General features: G+C 38.3%; 1 protein-coding gene across 2 annotated transcripts in view; it reads right to left on the bottom strand.

Annotated features, from left to right (window-relative positions):
* Positions 1-8,043: 8,043 nt before the first annotated feature.
* The window catches only part of KITLG (KIT ligand), a 70,773-nt gene continuing 59,767 nt past the window's right edge, over positions 8,044-19,049 (bottom strand). The window contains exons 5-9 of one of the 2 annotated variants that reach the window (XM_037513900.2): positions 17,947-18,106; positions 17,181-17,264; positions 10,210-10,319; positions 9,126-9,193; positions 8,044-8,121 (exon numbers count right to left, since the gene is read on the bottom strand). In XM_037513900.2, coding sequence (XP_037369797.1) covers positions 8,082-8,121; positions 9,126-9,193; positions 10,210-10,319; positions 17,181-17,264; positions 17,947-18,106 — 462 coding nt within the window. In that variant the 3' untranslated portion in view covers positions 8,044-8,081. The remainder of the gene's footprint in view (positions 8,122-9,125; positions 9,194-10,209; positions 10,320-17,180; positions 17,265-17,946; positions 18,107-19,049) is intronic. The other variant, XM_037513901.2, reaches the window with a different exon arrangement.

Here is a 19,049-nt window from a genome sequence, read left to right as displayed (position 1 = left end):
CAGAAAAGAGCAAAGGCCACTTACTGGCGTGTATTTGCATTAGCTTTGAACATAAACTAAAATCCAACTATATTAGAAATTCTTAGACTTTCGAAATCAAAGGAAAGTCAGCAGTTTTTCATGCCCTGTTGTATCACTACGTTGAGAATGGTTATCTGATGTTTGTGGAGTATGTGACACACAAGGATTAAGATAGAGTGGAAAGTTTAGGTATATATTGGCGATACATTAAAAGAACCTTCTTCAAAGTAAACCCCAAGAAATCATTTTTTGACTTTAGTCAGATGTTCCTTTGACTCAAGTAAAATTGGCAAGGGCAATTCACATACATTTTCTAGTTTAAAAGCACAATGTCCATCCCAGGAATTCCCACCAAATTCACCCTTTATACAACAAATGCTGTCACGCGTCTTAAATAGCAAACCGACATGCATAACTACATAAAGCTCTTTTTATTCTTAATTCATAAACCTTAATGAATAGAGTGCCTGATTTTAAATAAATGGATCCTGTAAACAGATAATGGTGAGTATACTATAAATAACTGAAGTTTCCTGATTCCTTGCATTCTTGTAAAAGCCAAGTAACCTAGTTTGCAACACCCACATTAGCATGTGGGTGTCATTTTCTAACCTTAGATACTAAATATCATAATTTATTTTTACTTTCTCCCATGGTGGAATTTGAAAATGGGACCTTCGTACATTCAGTAATTTCTTCTAAGTCCCATTACATAATGCTGTAATAGTTTTAGAATATAAACATTTCATAATATATTTAGCAAGCAGGATTTACACACTCGATAGTGGTCAAGGGAAAAGGCCAACCTCCCCAGGGGTGCCAAAGGTCCTTCTCAGCGACTGTCCTGCTACTCAGTATTCAGCGTTTCTTCTTGCAATGACTGTGAGCATCCCCCTTTTGCAAAGCCATCACTGGTCTAATTCAACACCGGCTCCCCTGGATGGACAGACCCAGTCAACCACGTCCATGTGTCTATGGGTTATGGTTTATGTCAGGAAGACACCAAGATCAGACCCACATCATTCGTGAGTGGCTATAAGGCTGACAAGTTGCTCATTCCAATCATTCTTCCCACTGTCTTCTCTATGTACAGTGGCTTTTTAAGTTTTTTTTTCTAGATCCCTTTGAGAAAATCTACTGCCCCCACTATCCAGGCTGTGTTCTACTTGCAGAGACCAATGTAACTACATACTGCAGGTTGTACTGAAAATAAAGCCATGTGATTTTTTTCAGCAATTAGACATTTCTGGAGGCATGCAAAATGGTGCGTGCAGTCTGGGACACGTGCTTTCTCTCCCAACATCAGTTGCAAGTTCTAAATGAGACCACAAGTCCCCAGGTCCTTAAAATAGAGTGCTGCCCCATGCAAGTTCTTCTTTATAGATGATTAATTCAGTGCCAGTTTCACAGTAAAACACTTTGTTCCAATTTCTGAATCATCCATCTAGAGTCATGGTAGCAAGAACAGAAAAAGATGCAGTCTGTCACTCCAGACAGAATAGGAATTTGTTTAAAGCGGCTTCATTTATGAAGCAAACATGAACTGTTACTGCCTAAAGAGGAAAGAAAATAAAAAAAAGAAGATTATGGTGTGTCTGCCTTCTCAACAGTTCAATTTCTGTGACCAAAGAATGAGCAACAGAGCATGCTTTACTTACAGTCTACAGATCTTGATAAATATTTTCCTAGATGCAGTGATTACTCTGCGATCTCCCTGGTAATACTTAACATCTGAAATGTCTTACTATTTGCTGTCTCTGCCCATGAGAATGTAAACTCCATGGAGCTGTGTGCACTTTTCTTTCTTGCTATACTCCAACATTCAAAACAGGGCCTAGACCCAAACAAATCTCTCTTTTTTTTTTTAAATAATAAATTTTATTTTTATATTCCCCATACAATTGCAATCCCTGCCCCCCACGCCCCATAGAGTGTCTCTTGTTCATAGTTGTTTTTTGATTTTGATATTTTCTTTCTTAGTTATTCTTTTTCCTGGTCCCTTATTTAAGTTTTCTAGATTCCTGCTATGAGTGAGACCATCCGGTATTTTTCTTTTTCTTTCTGGCTTATTTCGCTGAGCATGATCCCTTCCAGCGCCTTCCATGTTGCTGCAAATTGCATGTGTTTATCTTTTTTGAATGCTGAGTAATAGTCCATGGTGTCTATGTACCACATCTTCTTGATCCAGTCATCTATTTTTGGGCATTTGGGTTGTTTCCAAAGCTTAGCTATTGTAAACAGTGCTGCTATAAATATAGGGGTGCAGGTGCCCTTTGGAATTAATGATTCTGTGTCCTTTGGGTAAATACCTAGGAGTGGAATTGCTGGATCATATGGAAGATCCAAACAAATCTCTTATTTAAAAATTTATCTCTGATAGCCTGTGTCTTCCCTATAAGATGTCCACCACCAGTTTACCAGTGAACCATCACCATAATCCCTTGTGCTTTCCTCCCCCTCCCTTGTAGAATGTCTCTTATTTATGGTTGCCTGCTAGTTTTCCAAATATTTCTTGAACATTAAGAATGGATGAGTGAGTACCCTCTGGCTTTCAAACCCCCAGGCGTAGCATAATCCTCCTATCACAAATGGAGATAACCTATCAGCCTATGTAAACTTAAACTTTTATAGCAAGGTGATGAAAAGGTAATAGACAGGTGGTGAGGGGAGAGGGTTGGAAGGGCAAAAGGAGTAGCTAGAGAATTGAAGAGGAGAGAGCCGTAGTATCAGGAGAGAGAGCTCTTCGGAAGGTGGAGAATCTCGTTAGAGGCCACCACCAATTAATAGCGTCCAGGCCACGGAGCAGCAAACTTATCTGGACAGTCTAGCAAAAACCTGCCAATTGAGCAAATGGCAGCAGACAATCTCATTTGATACTGTCAGCCAAAAAAAGGACAGAAATCCTGGCCACACAGCCTCTGGGGAGCTTCATTTGGCCCTAGTGGAGCTCACTGTATTTGCTGAAGCCTGAAAGTCAGACTTTGTTAGTTCTTCACGACTGGTTTTGAGACACTGGGCTCTAGACTCAGCTTAATCAAGTATTTGTACTTCCTTATCTACTTTCTATGACAGATAAAATCTTAATACTATTTTCAGTCTTAATGTGTATTTTGCATTTCTTCCTTACTCACTATTTTTTCCCTATCTCCGCCCTGAATTATCAACCCCAGAATTGCCATCACTGGTATTAAAATATCTGAGATTGTTACACAGATTGTTTATAAAACTCCATAGCATGAATGGTAAGAATTACAGTTTTTAGCATATTGACTTAGAGAGACTAGGAAAAATACTGTATTATGTGGGAGTTTACCAAACTCTAGAGAAATTAGTTAGGAAAGCAGGATTAAATCTGGAAAGAAGTTAGAGAAAGTATCAGAAATGCAATATATAAGGCACTTTTTTTAATATTTAAAAAAAAAATTGGAATCACAGAAGAGCAAAGAATTTTTTTTCCCCTAAAACCTGTAAAATTGTAATCAAACATAGACAAACAAGACTGGCAATCTCTTTCTGATTTTTGTCTCTGGGTCACACAGCAAAAAAAAACTTGACCACTGACAACTATTTTATAATGATAACCCTGGATTTCTGCAACAGCTTCATGAAATAAGCAGGTATCATTATCCCCTCATCACCTTTGAAAAAAGATTAAAAGACAACTTACTCATCCAGGAAGTTAAGAGGCAGAACCAAAGCTTGAACCCAAATCTAATCTCCTCTAGTCCTCTTTATCACAGTGTCTCTACAGAAAGAAAGCTCAGTAACAAAACCTCAAAGGCTTTAGAAATTCTTAGGAAACACCTGTAAAGAGTCACCGATCTTAGTACACAGGGAATGGCTGGTGACTGAATGCTATCAGCTTGAAATATAGATGAGCTCGAGGCAACTATTTTTTTCTTCACTCAGCTGAGATCTACCAGAAACCTCCAGAATGTGTTTGACTCTCTCTACTGGCCTTATCCTACCAGGAACCACTTTCTACACACACCAAGCTGGGGTAAGTCAGTAAACACTGATGTTTACTCTCAGCCAGACTGGGTCTTCTCCATGGCTAATTAGTTCTTTTCCTAAGGTCTCAATTACAATTCTTTTTTAAACATACTCATTCACTGGTCTCTACTTCTCCCATTTTCTATTAATAGCACCATCATCTAGCTATTCTCATAGGCTTTATCTCAGTTTTGAGTTGAGCCTCACATCTTATCAATAACTAGAATTTATTGCTCTTTTTACTGCAGTGTTCCCCAAATGGTACCTACTTTCCTATTTCCATAGCCCTAACCCTAGTTCATGTTGTCATTCTTTCTCATCTTTTTGAATTGGCCTCCTAAGAGGACTCCCTGACTCCAGGCCACCATCCCGCCTATCTGGCCACACTAACCTCTGATTACTTTCATAATCCTCTCTATTTTCATTTCACCACTCACATCTTTTCTAAACCCATCAACAGCTCCATATATTACTCAATCCATTGTAAGTTCCACATTTGGAATTCATACCCATTTTCAAACTGATATACTTCATGTGTGATCTCTACTGGAGTCTAACTGTATAAACTGATTCTTGAACATAGAATGCATAATTGGCCTCTCTGATTTGTCTTATTTCCAGTGTCTGGATTACTCAGCTCCTCTACTGCAAATAAAATTTCACCAATCATCCAAGACTTTGCCACCCAAATCAACTACCTAATAAAGATTTCTCCAAATGCAGTGGTCTTGTTTTCTCTCTCTCTACTCTCAGTGCCATTTCTTTATAAGCTTTTTAAACTTTATAATCTTCTACCTTCCTTTTAAAATAGATTATATCTTCTTTCCTGCTGCAGGGTCTAAGCTATTTGGGAACATAGTTAGGTCAGGTTCAAGCTTGCATTCAACAAAGCAACTAACTAGAGATTTGTTGGGATCACATTTTTGAAAAAGAAAAGCAAATTTTCCTATAATATACTGTATTTCTGTGCCACAGGGGCATTTGGTATTAGCTAGCTGACTAAGTGGAATTTTAACTTTTCATATAGATATTTTCGTGCTTGATGGCAAGTAAACAGATTTAGTATATTTACTCTTAGAGATAACTTGTTTTCTAGTTCATTACCTACACACCTTCTTTGCATTTAAAATATCAAGCTGTCCTTTTCATTTTCCAACTTTAGATTGTTTCCTTTTGCAGAACCAATTCATGTTTCCTATCCTACTATTTCAATATTAATCCTGATTTGTTTGAATCAGTGTAACTTTCACTTTTGGGAGAAATCCTTGCCATCAACTTGACTCATTTCATATTTTTCCTTCCTATAAAGCCAAGTAAATTACTGTAATGCAAATTACATCATTTTCAAAAGGCAGTTACAACTCCGTATTTCACTTCTATCTTTGTACTGTTATTTCTTGGCAGATTTCACCTCTACCCTGTGCCTTCCCTTGATCACATCCCTCAACCCAAATTATACAAGTTCCTTGACAGGTTGTAAACATCTGTTGGTACGGGGTCAAGCCTAAGACTTGACTCTTGCAATGAGTACTCAAATGATTAGGATTGCTACATATGCATTTTAGCTTTGGAGTTTGCAATAATGAGCTAGCTCTTTCTTCCTTGTCCCTCATCCATTTGAATTCCCATTTACTATGACAAGCTTTCCCCTACAAATTTATTTGCATATTACTGATAGTCTCTGTTTAGGCATATAGGATATGAAAAACTAACTATAGAATTTGAGATTCCAAAATGAAATGACATTCTCTCTTAAGAGCTTATAGTTTAGAGGACAACATAATATCTATGTAACTGAGGTATCCGACTAAGAGTCATATAAAAGTTAGAGGGCCCAAGAGATCACCTTTATTGGAGAAGTTACTATTTTTTGGAAGTGGTGGCACACGAGGTGATTCTTGAGAGAGCTTTATAGAGATGATGAACAGGCAAGTCTATGAAAGACAGCCCCTTCATTCATTACCTCACACTTTTATTTCTAAGCAAACTCAGGGCTTCTTTATCCTGAATCTCTACTTTGCGGTATTACTCTTGTATGAAATGAATCATTCTTTAAGAAAAATAAATTCCTATATGACTGTAGTTCCCCTGACCATCCTATTGACCTCAATAAGTAAATTCAATAAACCGTACTTTTAAACATTATTAGGGTAACAACACTTACGAACGCAACAAAGCTTTGCTAACCACGGGCATAATATTACACAGCAGATCTCTAGAACATCTTTATCTTGAAAGGGAAAAAACCCTACTTCAGAATAACTATCTTTCTACTTCTTGGCTAAACTTTCAATTAAGAGCAACTTAGTGAACGAATAAATCTTTCTAAACATTTCTTGAGAGCCTTTGACGCACAAGCAACAAGTGCTGTGATACAGCAAGAACCGGACAGACTGTGTTCCTGTCCTTGAATGTTCCCTGACTAGGAAGCATATGTGCAAGTTGCTTCGCTATGGCTGCTTTAAAATGACATCTTTTTTTCTCCTACACAATGGTCTGGGTTTTCCCATCATCATACACTCCAAATGTCACAGGACAAACGCCACCATTAAAAACCACATGATGGAAGACCCATGTGCCAGAACAGGATCCCAGGGGTGCAATTTAAAACTAAACAACAGAGGACATTACTTGAGCCTTTGAGACTAAATTAACCATTTAGTGTGTGGTTCAGGTTATGTCTGGCTTAAGGGAATGAAAGGCAAATAGGAAAAACTGAGTCTTGTGTTGGGGCAGAGAAATAGGTTTCGAGGAAAAACTGATTTCAGCTTGGGGACTACTGCCCCAGAAAATGAAAAGGTTCAAGTGAAGGGTCTGTTCATTTGCATTATTGGACAAGAAAAATGAGCCTAGATAGCAGCTAGGATAGGGAGGAGAAAAGAAGGCATTGTCATGCTTTGGAGGCAGTGATAAAGGGCATGGTTAAAGACAAACATGAAGGGTTTAAGTGACATAAAAATGAGACATTATTTTTCTATCATGGTATTTTGGGTGTTGAAAATGTTGTATAACCAAAAGTGAGCTCCTGCAGGAAGTATGAGTCTCCATGACCCAGTTTTCCTAGGGAAGGTTCCATCTAGAGATAAGTTTCTGAATCTGGGACATAAGTGAAAACTGGAAGAGACAGGATCTGTAGGGATAGGTAAGCTTACTACAAGCTCTCTCTATTATAATCGAGCAAAGGCAATAACCCTCTGTGCATCGTGGCAAAGGAGGGTAGACAGGGAAGGTTTGAAGACTTAGGAAGATGAGCAAACACTCACATCCCATTGTAATAAATGCACTCAGGATTCCCTGAGCAACAACAAAATTTAGTTAGAAGTGGGAATTAGAAGAATACAGATGGTTGCTTGATCAAGTTAATGCCATTCAGCTCCCCCAAGAATGTGTGGGGTTTGGGACCTAAGAGAGTAGACAGGAGACATGAACTTCAGTGCCCTCTGACCATGTTTTCTTCATTTTCCTTTTCCTACAAACCCTCTGTGGGCCCCCATGCTCCCAACAGCATTGTCACTGGTTAATATTTAGTGCAGCCTGTGCTCTGAGCCCTGTTGAGGCACAAATGACCAGTCATGCAGCAGGTGGTACTTAACCTTGATAATCTTCCTCTCCTGATTGCAAGACATTTTGTTTCTATCCTGAATGTGGCAGAGAAATCTTTCTGGTCTTCACCAATTTCAACTTCTATGAATGGGCTACTTTTTCTATTATGGTATAGAATCACACCTAATTATTTATTCTTTAATATGTTCATCCTAAGTTGCTTGAATTTGTTTTCTGACCTCAAAGTAAACACCCCACTGTTCACTTTTTGTATATCTCACATTCAAGATAAATCCACTAATCACGACTAATACTGCTTGTCTTTCAAAACTTGAGAACACATAACCAATTAGATATTCACAATTCAATTATGTAGCAGCTTCAGTTAACATACCAACACCAGCATGATAAAAGACATAATAGATGTTGTTTCCAAATTTTGGTGTCTAAGTTGGTGTTAAATCTTTCAGAGAATTCGAAAACTTACCAATGTATGAAAGTAACAGTGTTGATAAAAGCCACAATTACACTTCTTGAAACTCTCTCTCTTTTTCTTGCAACATACTGAAAGAAAGTAAGAAAAGAGCTCATTTGCTTTTGGACAGAGATTTTGAAGTACACTATGATCTGGGCATTGAAAAAGGCAATTTTTCTGTATAAACAGTAGCAAAATATTGCAAAATTGGGTGGGAGGCTTACGTTCTTAACTATAACTATAGGAAAGACTTACCTGCCACAAGACAGCCTTCTCAAGTAATTGAGAATATTCTTTCTGTAAATTCATATATACATATATCCTAAAAATGCTTACATTGCGCATGCCAAATGGTAACTATATCAGTGTACATCGAGGTATTAGTGCCTGGACAGTGTGGGGTAAGGTAAAATGATTAGGGTGAGCTACAGTAAATTGAAAGGCAATTTAAGGTTTGCATTTGTCTTTGAGAAAAGACTGACTAGTTTGGTTTTCAGAGCCCTTAACACTTCTCAGAGCCCAAATATATTTAATGTGTAAGAGAAAATCACTGAAAGTTTCTTGCATAAGTACTGAAATTATGAGCCAGGATTTAAGGAAGAATGAGTCAAAAGCAGAGTCTAGAAGGACTAAGGCAATAATGATAGGTTAATTAGCGATTTAGTCAGTACAGAGTAAACATATGGGGGTAGAATAAAGACTGTTGCCAATGAGTTAAGCTGGGTAAGAATCTCTGAGGAATCAGTAAATCTTGGTAATAGTGTAGAAAAGAAGAATAAAAGTTGGTGTCCTTCTAGGACTCCGCAACCAGACATCTGGGCAATGTCCTGTTCATACAGAAATTATGGAAATAGAGAGGACTACTTTTTGGTACCCTAAGCGGCATCATGAAGATAATTATGTGAGGGCATCCTCAATAGGTAGATGGAAGTGTAGGCTTGAAGACAGAATGAGAGATCAGAAATATAAAGACCTGGGGGACAGTCATTGGGATATGCCATTATGAGAGTAAACAGCTTCTTGACGTTGTGGGCATATTTCTGGGATGAGAAATGGCAATGGCAAGCAAAGTAAGTACATAGCAACACAATACCTTATCTCATTATCCTCTTCATTAATCTGTATATTTTCAACGGCCCTTGTCAGATTTGGTTGTTTCTTCTGGGAAAAGAACAATGCTATGTATCAGTGACTGGAATAATTAAGAGGTAATGACATAAACATTAAAGTGGAGAGACTAACTCCATAACAGTTCTTAGCATGTACCATGGAAATTATACTGTGCATTTTTCATCATTTTTAGTTGCAAAATTAATCAACTCAAAATTTTTAGGATATCAGCAGAAAGAGTAACTTTTTTTTAAAATCTTTATCAAATTCAAAAGACAGTTTAAAAAAACCAAGTCACAATGACTTTGCACATTTAAAAATTTTAGACAAGCTTTAATAAGAAGAGGGCAAAGGAGTAGAAACCCAGAATAGCAGATAAAGCCAAATAGATATGCCATTTGTATTAAGTATGTGTTTGTGATTTTCAGCCTGTTTTTTTTAAATTTTCTTACATTGTTGTTCGTTTTGATATGGTATTTGATTTCTCCCACCACCAGAGCACAGGTGAACCATCACCACGGACCCTTCCCTCCTGTTTTGAGCTCTCTCCCTCCCCTTCCCCTGCTGTATGCCTCAGATCTGTTGTCAGCTTGCAAAGTTTTGTCTTTTTTTTTTTTTTAAAGATTTATTCATTTATTTATACAAGCACTGGGTACAGTCAGAGGCACGGGAGGGTGAGAGAATTCACCAGAGCGGGGAACAGAACAGGCAGACTGATGAAGTACACTGCTGAGGGGAGCAGCAGGCGCAGCAGGAGATGTCTGCACGCCGTGTGGGACCCTCGCCGGTGGCCGGGGATTGAACCAGCGCTGCAGAGGTTGCGGGCAGCTTTGCAGCCCAGCGCTCAACCGTTGCACCACCAGGGAGGCCCAGTTTTGTCTTTCTCGACCTTTTGTTTGGTTTCTCTATATTCTACATATAAGCAAAGCTAAGATAGTTTTTTTTTTCCCAGTCTGTTTTTATGTTCAGTTCCATATATTTAAAGTATTCCCATTTCTTCAGTGGAAAAAATATTCTCAACCAGAGGAGCTGTCTCCAAAGTGGCGATTTGTTATAGCAACACTTACCTTCCAGTATAAGGCTCCAAAAGCAAACCCAACGACAAGAGAAAAGAATGCAGGCAAAGCCATGGCTGCCCATTGTAGGTTGGAGTCTCCAATGGGATTCGAGGCCTTCCCTGTAATATAAATAGCACAGAGGTGAGTGAGCACAGCATGTCCACGCTAAAGGTTTTGGTCTTACGTTGTGGTTGCTCCCAACATAGGTACTGTTGACCTATCTCTGTTTAAGATATTTCAAATGCTGATTTTTCTGTTAAATATTGGATGGCAAGACCAATCCATGTTGACTCCGAAAGAGAAGTTGGAAAAAAAAGAAAGAAACCCCACAGACAGGAAAATTGACATTTCTAGGAGAAAAATAGTTTGTATTACATCCAACGAATCCATCTTCCAAGCCTTTATCTTCTAACAGCTTTTCACTTTTTCTTTTGCCATCTTGTCAAGAAACTAAGATTTTTTTAAAATTTTAAAGATGACATTTTACAACCCAGATCATGATCTGCATGCATAAAACTGTTTGTTCTGCTACAAATTAGATTCATGTAGATCGTATTTCTAGGTGCCTCTTACTTGGAATTGTGGTGTGTCCTTAGCTCAATACTGCTTGGCATCCAGATGTGATAAGAACTAACAGAAGGTTTGATCAGATTTTTATGTTTGTAAGCTTGAGACTATTGGACACTAAAGAATGTTGAAAACATTAGTGTCTCTCCACCCTTACTGGAAACAAGAAACTTGGTGAGTGAGGAGACATGAGATTAGCTTGGGACACCTTCCTTCATCCTGCCCTGTTCTTACTCTAGAAGCAGAACAACTTATGAATTAAACAAAACATTTTTCTCAAGAAAGTTTCTTCCAACACAAAGCTTAACATTGACAGGGTTTCTTCTGTCTCCTTATAAGGAACAACATAGTTGTTTGACAACACTGACACATGTGCCAATTTCTAAGACTTAAGATATCAGTATTCCTTTGAAGATGCAAGTTTAGAAATGATACATTTTCAACCATTATGTGATCAAAATGTAAACCATTCCAAGACAAGGTGACCACCTTTATGATACTTTACAATGTTATTTGGGTTACCTTAACAGCCTGTGGCCACCTATTTAACATATAAAGTACACTAAAAATCCAAACCACTGTATATCACCATTTACAAGGGAACAATAAGCTCATAGATTTAACTTCAGACTTGAGATAGATTCTGCTTCTGGAAAATTGCCCATTCCCAGTATTTGTAACTGAGATCAGGAAATTTATTAATTCTATGTTTCCAAAGAGGTTCTGGGAAGTCTGTGTATTTGCTCACATGCATGTGTGTGGATGTGGTAGGGTAGTGAGTATTGTGTATAAAGTGTAAGGTGGTGGGGGAGCAGATACGGAGTAAGAAAATGGGAAGGGAACCACAAATTGCTTCCTTAAGACTAACACCACATCCTCCAGCCTCAGGAAAAGTATGTTTCAGGCATCTTAAATTACAGCTCAACATGATTTCTCTCACCAAAAGCAGCCCAAGTTACAAAGTGGGATTTGGTATAATTGAAGTAGCTCTATTGTTACAGTAATATAGCTATTTTTAAGGGTTATATAACATTAATAAAAGGTACATAAGTCCCAGACTACCACACATATTTTGAGAAAATAGATTCAAAGGTACAATAATCCCTACCACATTAAGAATCTTAATAGCACTATCTGTAAATGAATTGGCTATTTGTGTTCTTATTCCACTAACATGTTTGAATTATCCTTGACTCTTCCTGCAGAAGAGAGGGCAGGGGAGGCCTCGTTAAAGCTGGGAGGAGAAAAAGACTCAAGGAACTGAGTTTCCTCTCTCATCGCTGTCAGGTTCACGAACTTTTGCTTTGTCCCTTGCTACTACCCATGACTTAACAAATGGGCCTACTCTCCAGCTATATCATCCCTCTGGCATGGAGAGAAAAATGATATAAGAGCTTGCCTGTCCCTCCAGGGCAAGATTCCCAATACTTGCTCCTGTTGCTATCTACCAGGAATGAATGAAATTTGAACTGTAAGCCTCAAGGTCCATATGCAGGGTATTCGGGACCAGAGCCCAGGCCTGCAACAAAGATTTACTTTTCCTGTAAAGATTGCCTGAAGAAATCTTGTGGGGTGGGGAGCTCACCCAGACAGGACCTGAGTAATTCCAAATTCCTGGGAACTGACTTGTTTAGTGTGACTAATAATACCAATCTCTGCAACCAGCAGAGAGACACAGGGCACAGAGATATGTGGAGAAGGGCTCGCTGGCCTCTCAGCTTGGGACTTGGAGGAAACATGTGTAAGAGATGTGGGTGAGAGACCCATGTGGCCCCTTTCATTCCCTTCCTATGGTTCCCCTCCAGAAGGTGACTTAGACTTCTGACAAGCTTTTAGGCCTCAGCAGCTCTCCCTTGGGCTGACGGTTTGGCTGGGCTTTTACCCACTTGGGGCTGGGTAATGTTGGGGGTTTCACTGGGAAACTATATCCTTTCTCTATGTATAAGCATTATATTAAAGCTCTTTCACAAGAGGAATATAGTTTGTGTAGCAGATGGCAGAATCCCTTTAGAACAAGTAAACTTGGGGGTCCTGGGGATACCCCTCAGTATGTATGCAAACAGTATTAGCATTCACCACTTGACTACGGAGTCTAGAAAGATTAAGCACAGAGGTAGTCAAAGGGTTAGAGCTGGGACAGGAGTCCAAGCAATGACTCAAGACTAATGGCAAAGTAAAATTTTCCTTCTGTAGCATTTAAAAGCAGTTTGCAAGGATCTCAAACTTTTTAAAACATCTTTTCACCTCAACACAAAGGATTTACTATTACTTTGAAAACACAGTCCTTTTGGGCAACTTCTACACTTTTATATTTGCCCAGAGCTCTTCCTTACCAGTCCCTCACATCTCTGCAATATCCTCCTGTTCTCTGGTGGACCTGGTCACATTTTGGTTCTTATCCCTGGAAAACGATAGGCTTTCTTCAAATTTCCCTGAACCCATTCCCCAAAAATATTTTCCCCCTTTATGCTACAATTAGAAACATTGCATACCTCTTTCATGTATTACAATATATACACATAGTGTACATATATACACAGTGTACTATGTGTATTTTAGTTATCACTGTCACTGTCTCTCTTTTAAGAATGCCACATCCCTTAAGAGGTAATACCCTGAATAGATTTTTATGTGCTACATCAGTAAAATCACCTGGTCAAAAAGCAGGTAGTTATGAAAGACCCATATTTTTTTTATAAAAAGTGATTTTAAAAAAACCCCAAAGTTGGTCATTCACTTTGCAATTAATTAAAAAAGTACCTTCAGGGCCTCCCTGGTGGCACAAGGGGTTAAGCACTGCACTATGAAGTGATCCCCGGCTGGCCAGGGAGACCCCCACATGGTGAGGCAGACCTCTCCTGTCTGGCCCACTGTTCCCCTCAGCAGTGTATTTCAGTCTGCCTGTTCTGTTCCCCACTCTGTCTCTGGTGGATCCTCTCACCCCCTGCATCTCTGGCCTGTACCCCAGCCCTTGTATGCATAAATAAATCTTAAAAAAAAAAGTACCTTCAAATTTAGAGGCATAGGACTCAATGGATGTTTTACATTCAGTTTGTCTTTTTTAATGTAATTAGAAAAGTCTTGTGTCCAATCATGATGGTAGCAGATTAATCTTCCCAACCTAAATGATTACACTAGACAAGTTATACAAGGCAACTATTTTCAGACATTAGCCAGAAGGCAGCACAAGAATATAATCCCTGAGAGAAGGAAAACACCCAGGGAGACCACGCTCGTCCTAATTTTCTGATTGGGAGGCAGTTTCAGACTGAGGTATAGAAAACAGAACCAAAGCAAGGCTCAGTCTCACTGAGAAAGTCAGGTCAGGGTTGCTGACTTGGCTGAAATTTGTGGGGTAGGGTTATTTGTAGGAAAAGTCATCAGAGCACCAGGAGTCTCTGGAGGAGGAGTCTTTTTAAGTCACTGGTTGCATAAGATGTCCATGCAAAGGGAGAAACAAAACTTGGCATCTTTACTTTAGCAGTCATTCAAAGACAGAGGAGCTCTTACAAGGAGAGATTTCTTAGGTATTCAAGAGATAGCTTAGAATCATCCCTACTTCCTTCAAGGAGGCTTAAAAACAAGCCTGAGAAGAAGGATAAAGCTGATCTTCCTGCAGATGACCTGCCGAGAACAAAACAAACCTCAATGGTCTCTAAAGGAATGCTACACAATCCAGATAGTCAAAATAGTATCCATACTGTTGAGCATATACTCCAAACTTACTAGCCATTAAAGAGGAATGTAATAAGATAGTGGAAATCTACCCTGGGATGACCTACATGTTGAAATTAGGAGAAAAGAACTTTACTGCAGCTCTTAATACTATATGCAAAGGGCAAACAAAAAGGAAATGTCATAATGAAAATGCAGTTGGAAAATCTCAGTGGAAAAATGTAGAAACACATGGAAATTCTGAAACACGAAGCATAAGGTTAGAAAGAAGATATGGGCCCAAACCCCTAGATTGTACAATACAAGAGAGAATCCTAAAAATGACTTTGGGTGGCAATGATGTGTCCATGTAGGTTTGTTAATTATAACTAATGGGCCACTCAGGTAGGGGCTGTTGGTAATGAGAGAAGGTATATGTGAAATCTCTGCACTTCCCCCACATTTTTGCTATGAACCTCAAACTGCTTTCAAAAAGTCTTTTAGAGATGGCAACCAAAGAAAAGGGAAGTGTACGTCAAATACTTAGAAACAGAGAGAAAGGTTGAAAAATAAGTGGAACAAAACCTTGCTCTGGGATATTGCCTAATGCATGTGTGAGCAAAATGATCCTGGCCTCATGTGAAGTCTCCCCTGTCTCTCTCCTTGGTGCGCCAGGTCCTTGAACACAAGATGTATGTCCCTAGTGTGCCCCATTTTACTTTACAATTGAAAATTTTCAATACATGTCATTAAATTTTGACTTTTTCTCCCAATAATCTGTCTATTAATGTGTTCATTCTGGTTTAGTCTCAGAAGAACCCAGATGTAGTAGGGGACTTTTCCCCTAAGCCCCAATACAATAAAGTATGAAAGACAGTTGTGGAACTCTCATGTTTCAGGCTTGTTTTCTGAAGTGCTAGCATATCAACTCTAAGGTGAATGTGGTAAGTTGAGATATACAATGAAATTCCTAAGGCAACCACAGAATACAGCCAAGAGGTGCTGTTGAAAAGCTAATAGGGTAACTAAAATGGAACCCTGAAAAACATTAAGCTCAAAAAAGGGCTGGAAAAGATCAGTAGACACATGGGGCCAACAGAAAGCAAAGCATAGACCCCCATCCACCATACCGATAATTACATTGAGCATAAATGGATGAAACACTAACTAAAAATCAAAGATAGATGAGATAAAATAACAAGGCCCAATGATAGCCTACCAGAGGGGTAGTGTAAAAAAAAAAGGATAAAAATAAAAAAATATACCATGAAGACAGGAAGCATTGGAGAAACTGGCTCTACTCCAAGAGGTCACTGGGGAATATTATAAATGCACAGAGAGCTTCAAAATACAAGAAGCAAAAAATTCAGAACCAAAGGAGAAATGGTCAAATCCCCAAAATGTTTTTAATACCCTTCTCTTAGTTATTGACAAAAAAGTTAGATTAATAAGGATATCAGTCTAGATTAAGCCACTTTGACCAAGGCTACACTCTATATGTGAACACACGATAAGTCTGAATAGATGTCAAAAGATTATAGTGTATGTTCTAACAGTAGAATGCAGACTCCAATAACAATCTAGAAAAACTAATTTTACACATCAATCCATTTTTATATTTTAAATCAAAGAGAAAATCACAAGGAGATTTAGAAAATACTTTAAAAGAAATGATACTGGAAACATACCATCAAAATGTGTAAGGATGTACCTCAAACTGCTTACAAGGAAATTTATGCCTTTAAGTGTTTATATTAGAAAGGAATGGTTTAAAATCAATAATCTAATTTTCCACCTTAAGAAGCTAGAGCCAGTTGAACAAGTGAAACCAAAAGTTGAAGATTAGAAATCAATAAAATATAAACAGAATTTAGGAAGCCAAATGTTGGTTCTTGAAATATAGAAGAAGAGAGAAAATAAATAGCCTCACCTCAGTTCAGATCAGGCTTTGGTGGCAAAATTCCTAAAACAAATTGGATTAAATTTTTTTTTAATTTATGGATTGAAGATCGCTAGTGTGGATTTGTAATAAATTGATTACTCTTTTTTTTTTTACAGCTGGGTATTTATGTCCTCAAACAGCCCCATTACAGTCTTAAGGAATCTTTTTTCTAGCTAAGATTTAGGTATTAATATTTCACCTTCTGCATCTGCTATGAAACAAGAGGGTCAGAACATTTAGTAAGTTCAATGATCTCCAGAATGACCTTTGCCTAGATTTGAAAAGAGGACACAGATTTCCAGAAACTGTATTCTTGGCCAAAGAAGACAGAAATTTCAGGGAAAGAAGCAATCTCCTCCAACATTTAAGTTTATAGCAAAAACAAAATTATCAAATTCCCAAACACACTATAGTAAATACTGATATATACAAAGGTTAAATATCCTTGGATTTCTATGCAACCAGGATTTGTCCCTTCCATTTTCAATATTCCTTTTTGTCAGGCAAATTTCACACAAACTATGTTCTCAGTCCACAATGAAAAAAGCTTAGATCACAGTTCTAAAAGTAATTTCATGCCTTATTTAAAATCTTAGCAGAAAAACACTGGTGTAATTCTCTAAACATTCTCTCCAGCTCTAGGGAAATCCAATACTACAGATCTAGTATTTAATTTTCAGAAAGATTGGATCAGGAAGAACAGTAACAGAACAGTATGAACAGTAATCATTGTAGAGATTTCCTTTAAAGCCCATGCAATACTCCTATCGATGCCAATTGGAGCCATGCATGCATTAAATCAGATATATGTACTTACTATTACTGCTACTGCTGTCATTCCTAAGGGAGCTGGCTGCAACGGGGGGTAACATAAATGGTTTTGTGACACTGACTCTGGAATCTAAATAGAAAGCAATAATGTGTCAGTGCGGCATGATGATTTACATAAATTACAGAGTCCCCAAAAAGGTGAAGTGCAATACCAGAGTACTTTCCAAATCTAGATTACTCAGTTCCTATTTATTTCATACTGAGTCCTGCTATTCTATTTTTATTAAGACATTCATCATAGTAACCTTACAGAACAAAGATGCATTGCCTACATATGCTGATAAATAGAAATGCAAATTGTTGGTAATCGGTCATAAAAAATGAAATTAAGATTTTGTATTTAGAGGAACCCAGTGAGGGAAAGAGTGTCAATACAGAGTAACTGGTGAAGATCAGAATTCATGACTCCGAGGTGGACCCTTAAGGAAGAGATCTGAGAAGGGACATTTATTGAATAATATCATTGGACAATACTAGCAAATGTCAGATAAGAAAAATATGAATGATGTAAATAATTTATTTACTCACACGCAATTCTTTAATTTGAAAATGTTTTGGTTGGAAAACCCACAGATCTACAAACACTAGTTTCTTTCATGGGATTAGTACTTGCTTTTATATTAGACAGAAACATATACACACACATCTTTCTCTAGCTACACATATATTTGAGTTAGAGCTAGAGTCTTACCGACACCTGTAAGAGTCAAGCTTGCTTTTCCACTTAAATCAGAAATGTTTATATGTCTTACCTTTTTCAGGACTTAATGTTGAAGAGAACACACATTCACTAGTTTTAGATGCCACCATATCCAAGTCCTTGAAGGCATCGATGGATTTATTAAAAATTGCGAAGAAGTCTTCAGGAGTAAACTTTCTGGGAACTGGACTCTTAGATGATTTTTTTACATTCTAGAAGGGAAATAACGAATACTTCAAAAACGTTTCCAAATAATTTATAGATTTCATTGATGTCAAGCTAATAGACTAACATGTCCTTCAAAGATTCAAATAAAAATAAGGGGCAGGCCTCCCTGGCGCAGGTGGTTGAGGGCAGCGCTGTGAAGCTGCCTGCAGCCTCTGCAGTGCCGGTTTGATTCCCGCCGGCTGCAGAGCAACCCACATGGGGCGGCAGACCTCTCCTGCTGTCTCGCCCGCTGCTCCCCTCAGCAGTGTATTTTGGTCATTCTGCCTGTTCTGTTCCCTGCTCTGATTTAATCCCCGGTTCTTGAATAAATAAAATAAATCTTTAAAAAAGTTTTTTAAAATAAAAATAAAATAAGGGGAGTGGTAATTGTATGGGGGATATAACCAAGATGAAAATGCATACATTGTGCAAAAAAGAAAAATGATGTAAAAATATAAATATATAATTAAAAAATCAATTAACAAAACAACAACAAAAAACTTTCAGGCAACTACTTTAACACACATAATTCAAACGAATATTGTAAGATGACCCCATCCAATTTAGTCTGGGACTCAATGTTCAGAGAGTAGGAAGGAGGAAGGGTATTAGTGAGAGTAAAGTGAATACAACATACAAATGAAATAAGCTAGAAAACTTGTTCTTTAGAGATGCTCACTAAAAACATGATAACCTTATTTGAAAAAAAATCCCTCTGTAACAGTGTGGTTCCCCAGGAAAGGGGGAGGTTCCAGGTTCCCTGCCCCACCCAAGGGAGGGTGGAGCTGAGCAGGAAGAGAAGAGGATGCAGAGGAGACGGAGGAAGGAAGGAAGCAGGATGGAGCCAGAAGGAGACCTGGAGGAGGCGCAAGGAGCCTAGAGACACGTGAAGAAACTGCGCTTGTCTTTTGGTTGTGGACTGGGTGACACAGATGTGGGTGAGACCTG

Source organism: Talpa occidentalis, unplaced genomic scaffold, assembly GCF_014898055.3.
Source record: "Talpa occidentalis isolate TD23 unplaced genomic scaffold, MPIMG_talOcc4v2.1 talOcc4.16, whole genome shotgun sequence".
NCBI classification, from domain to species: domain Eukaryota; kingdom Metazoa; phylum Chordata; class Mammalia; order Eulipotyphla; family Talpidae; genus Talpa; species Talpa occidentalis.
This window is presented reverse-complemented; position numbering and strand designations above follow the sequence as displayed.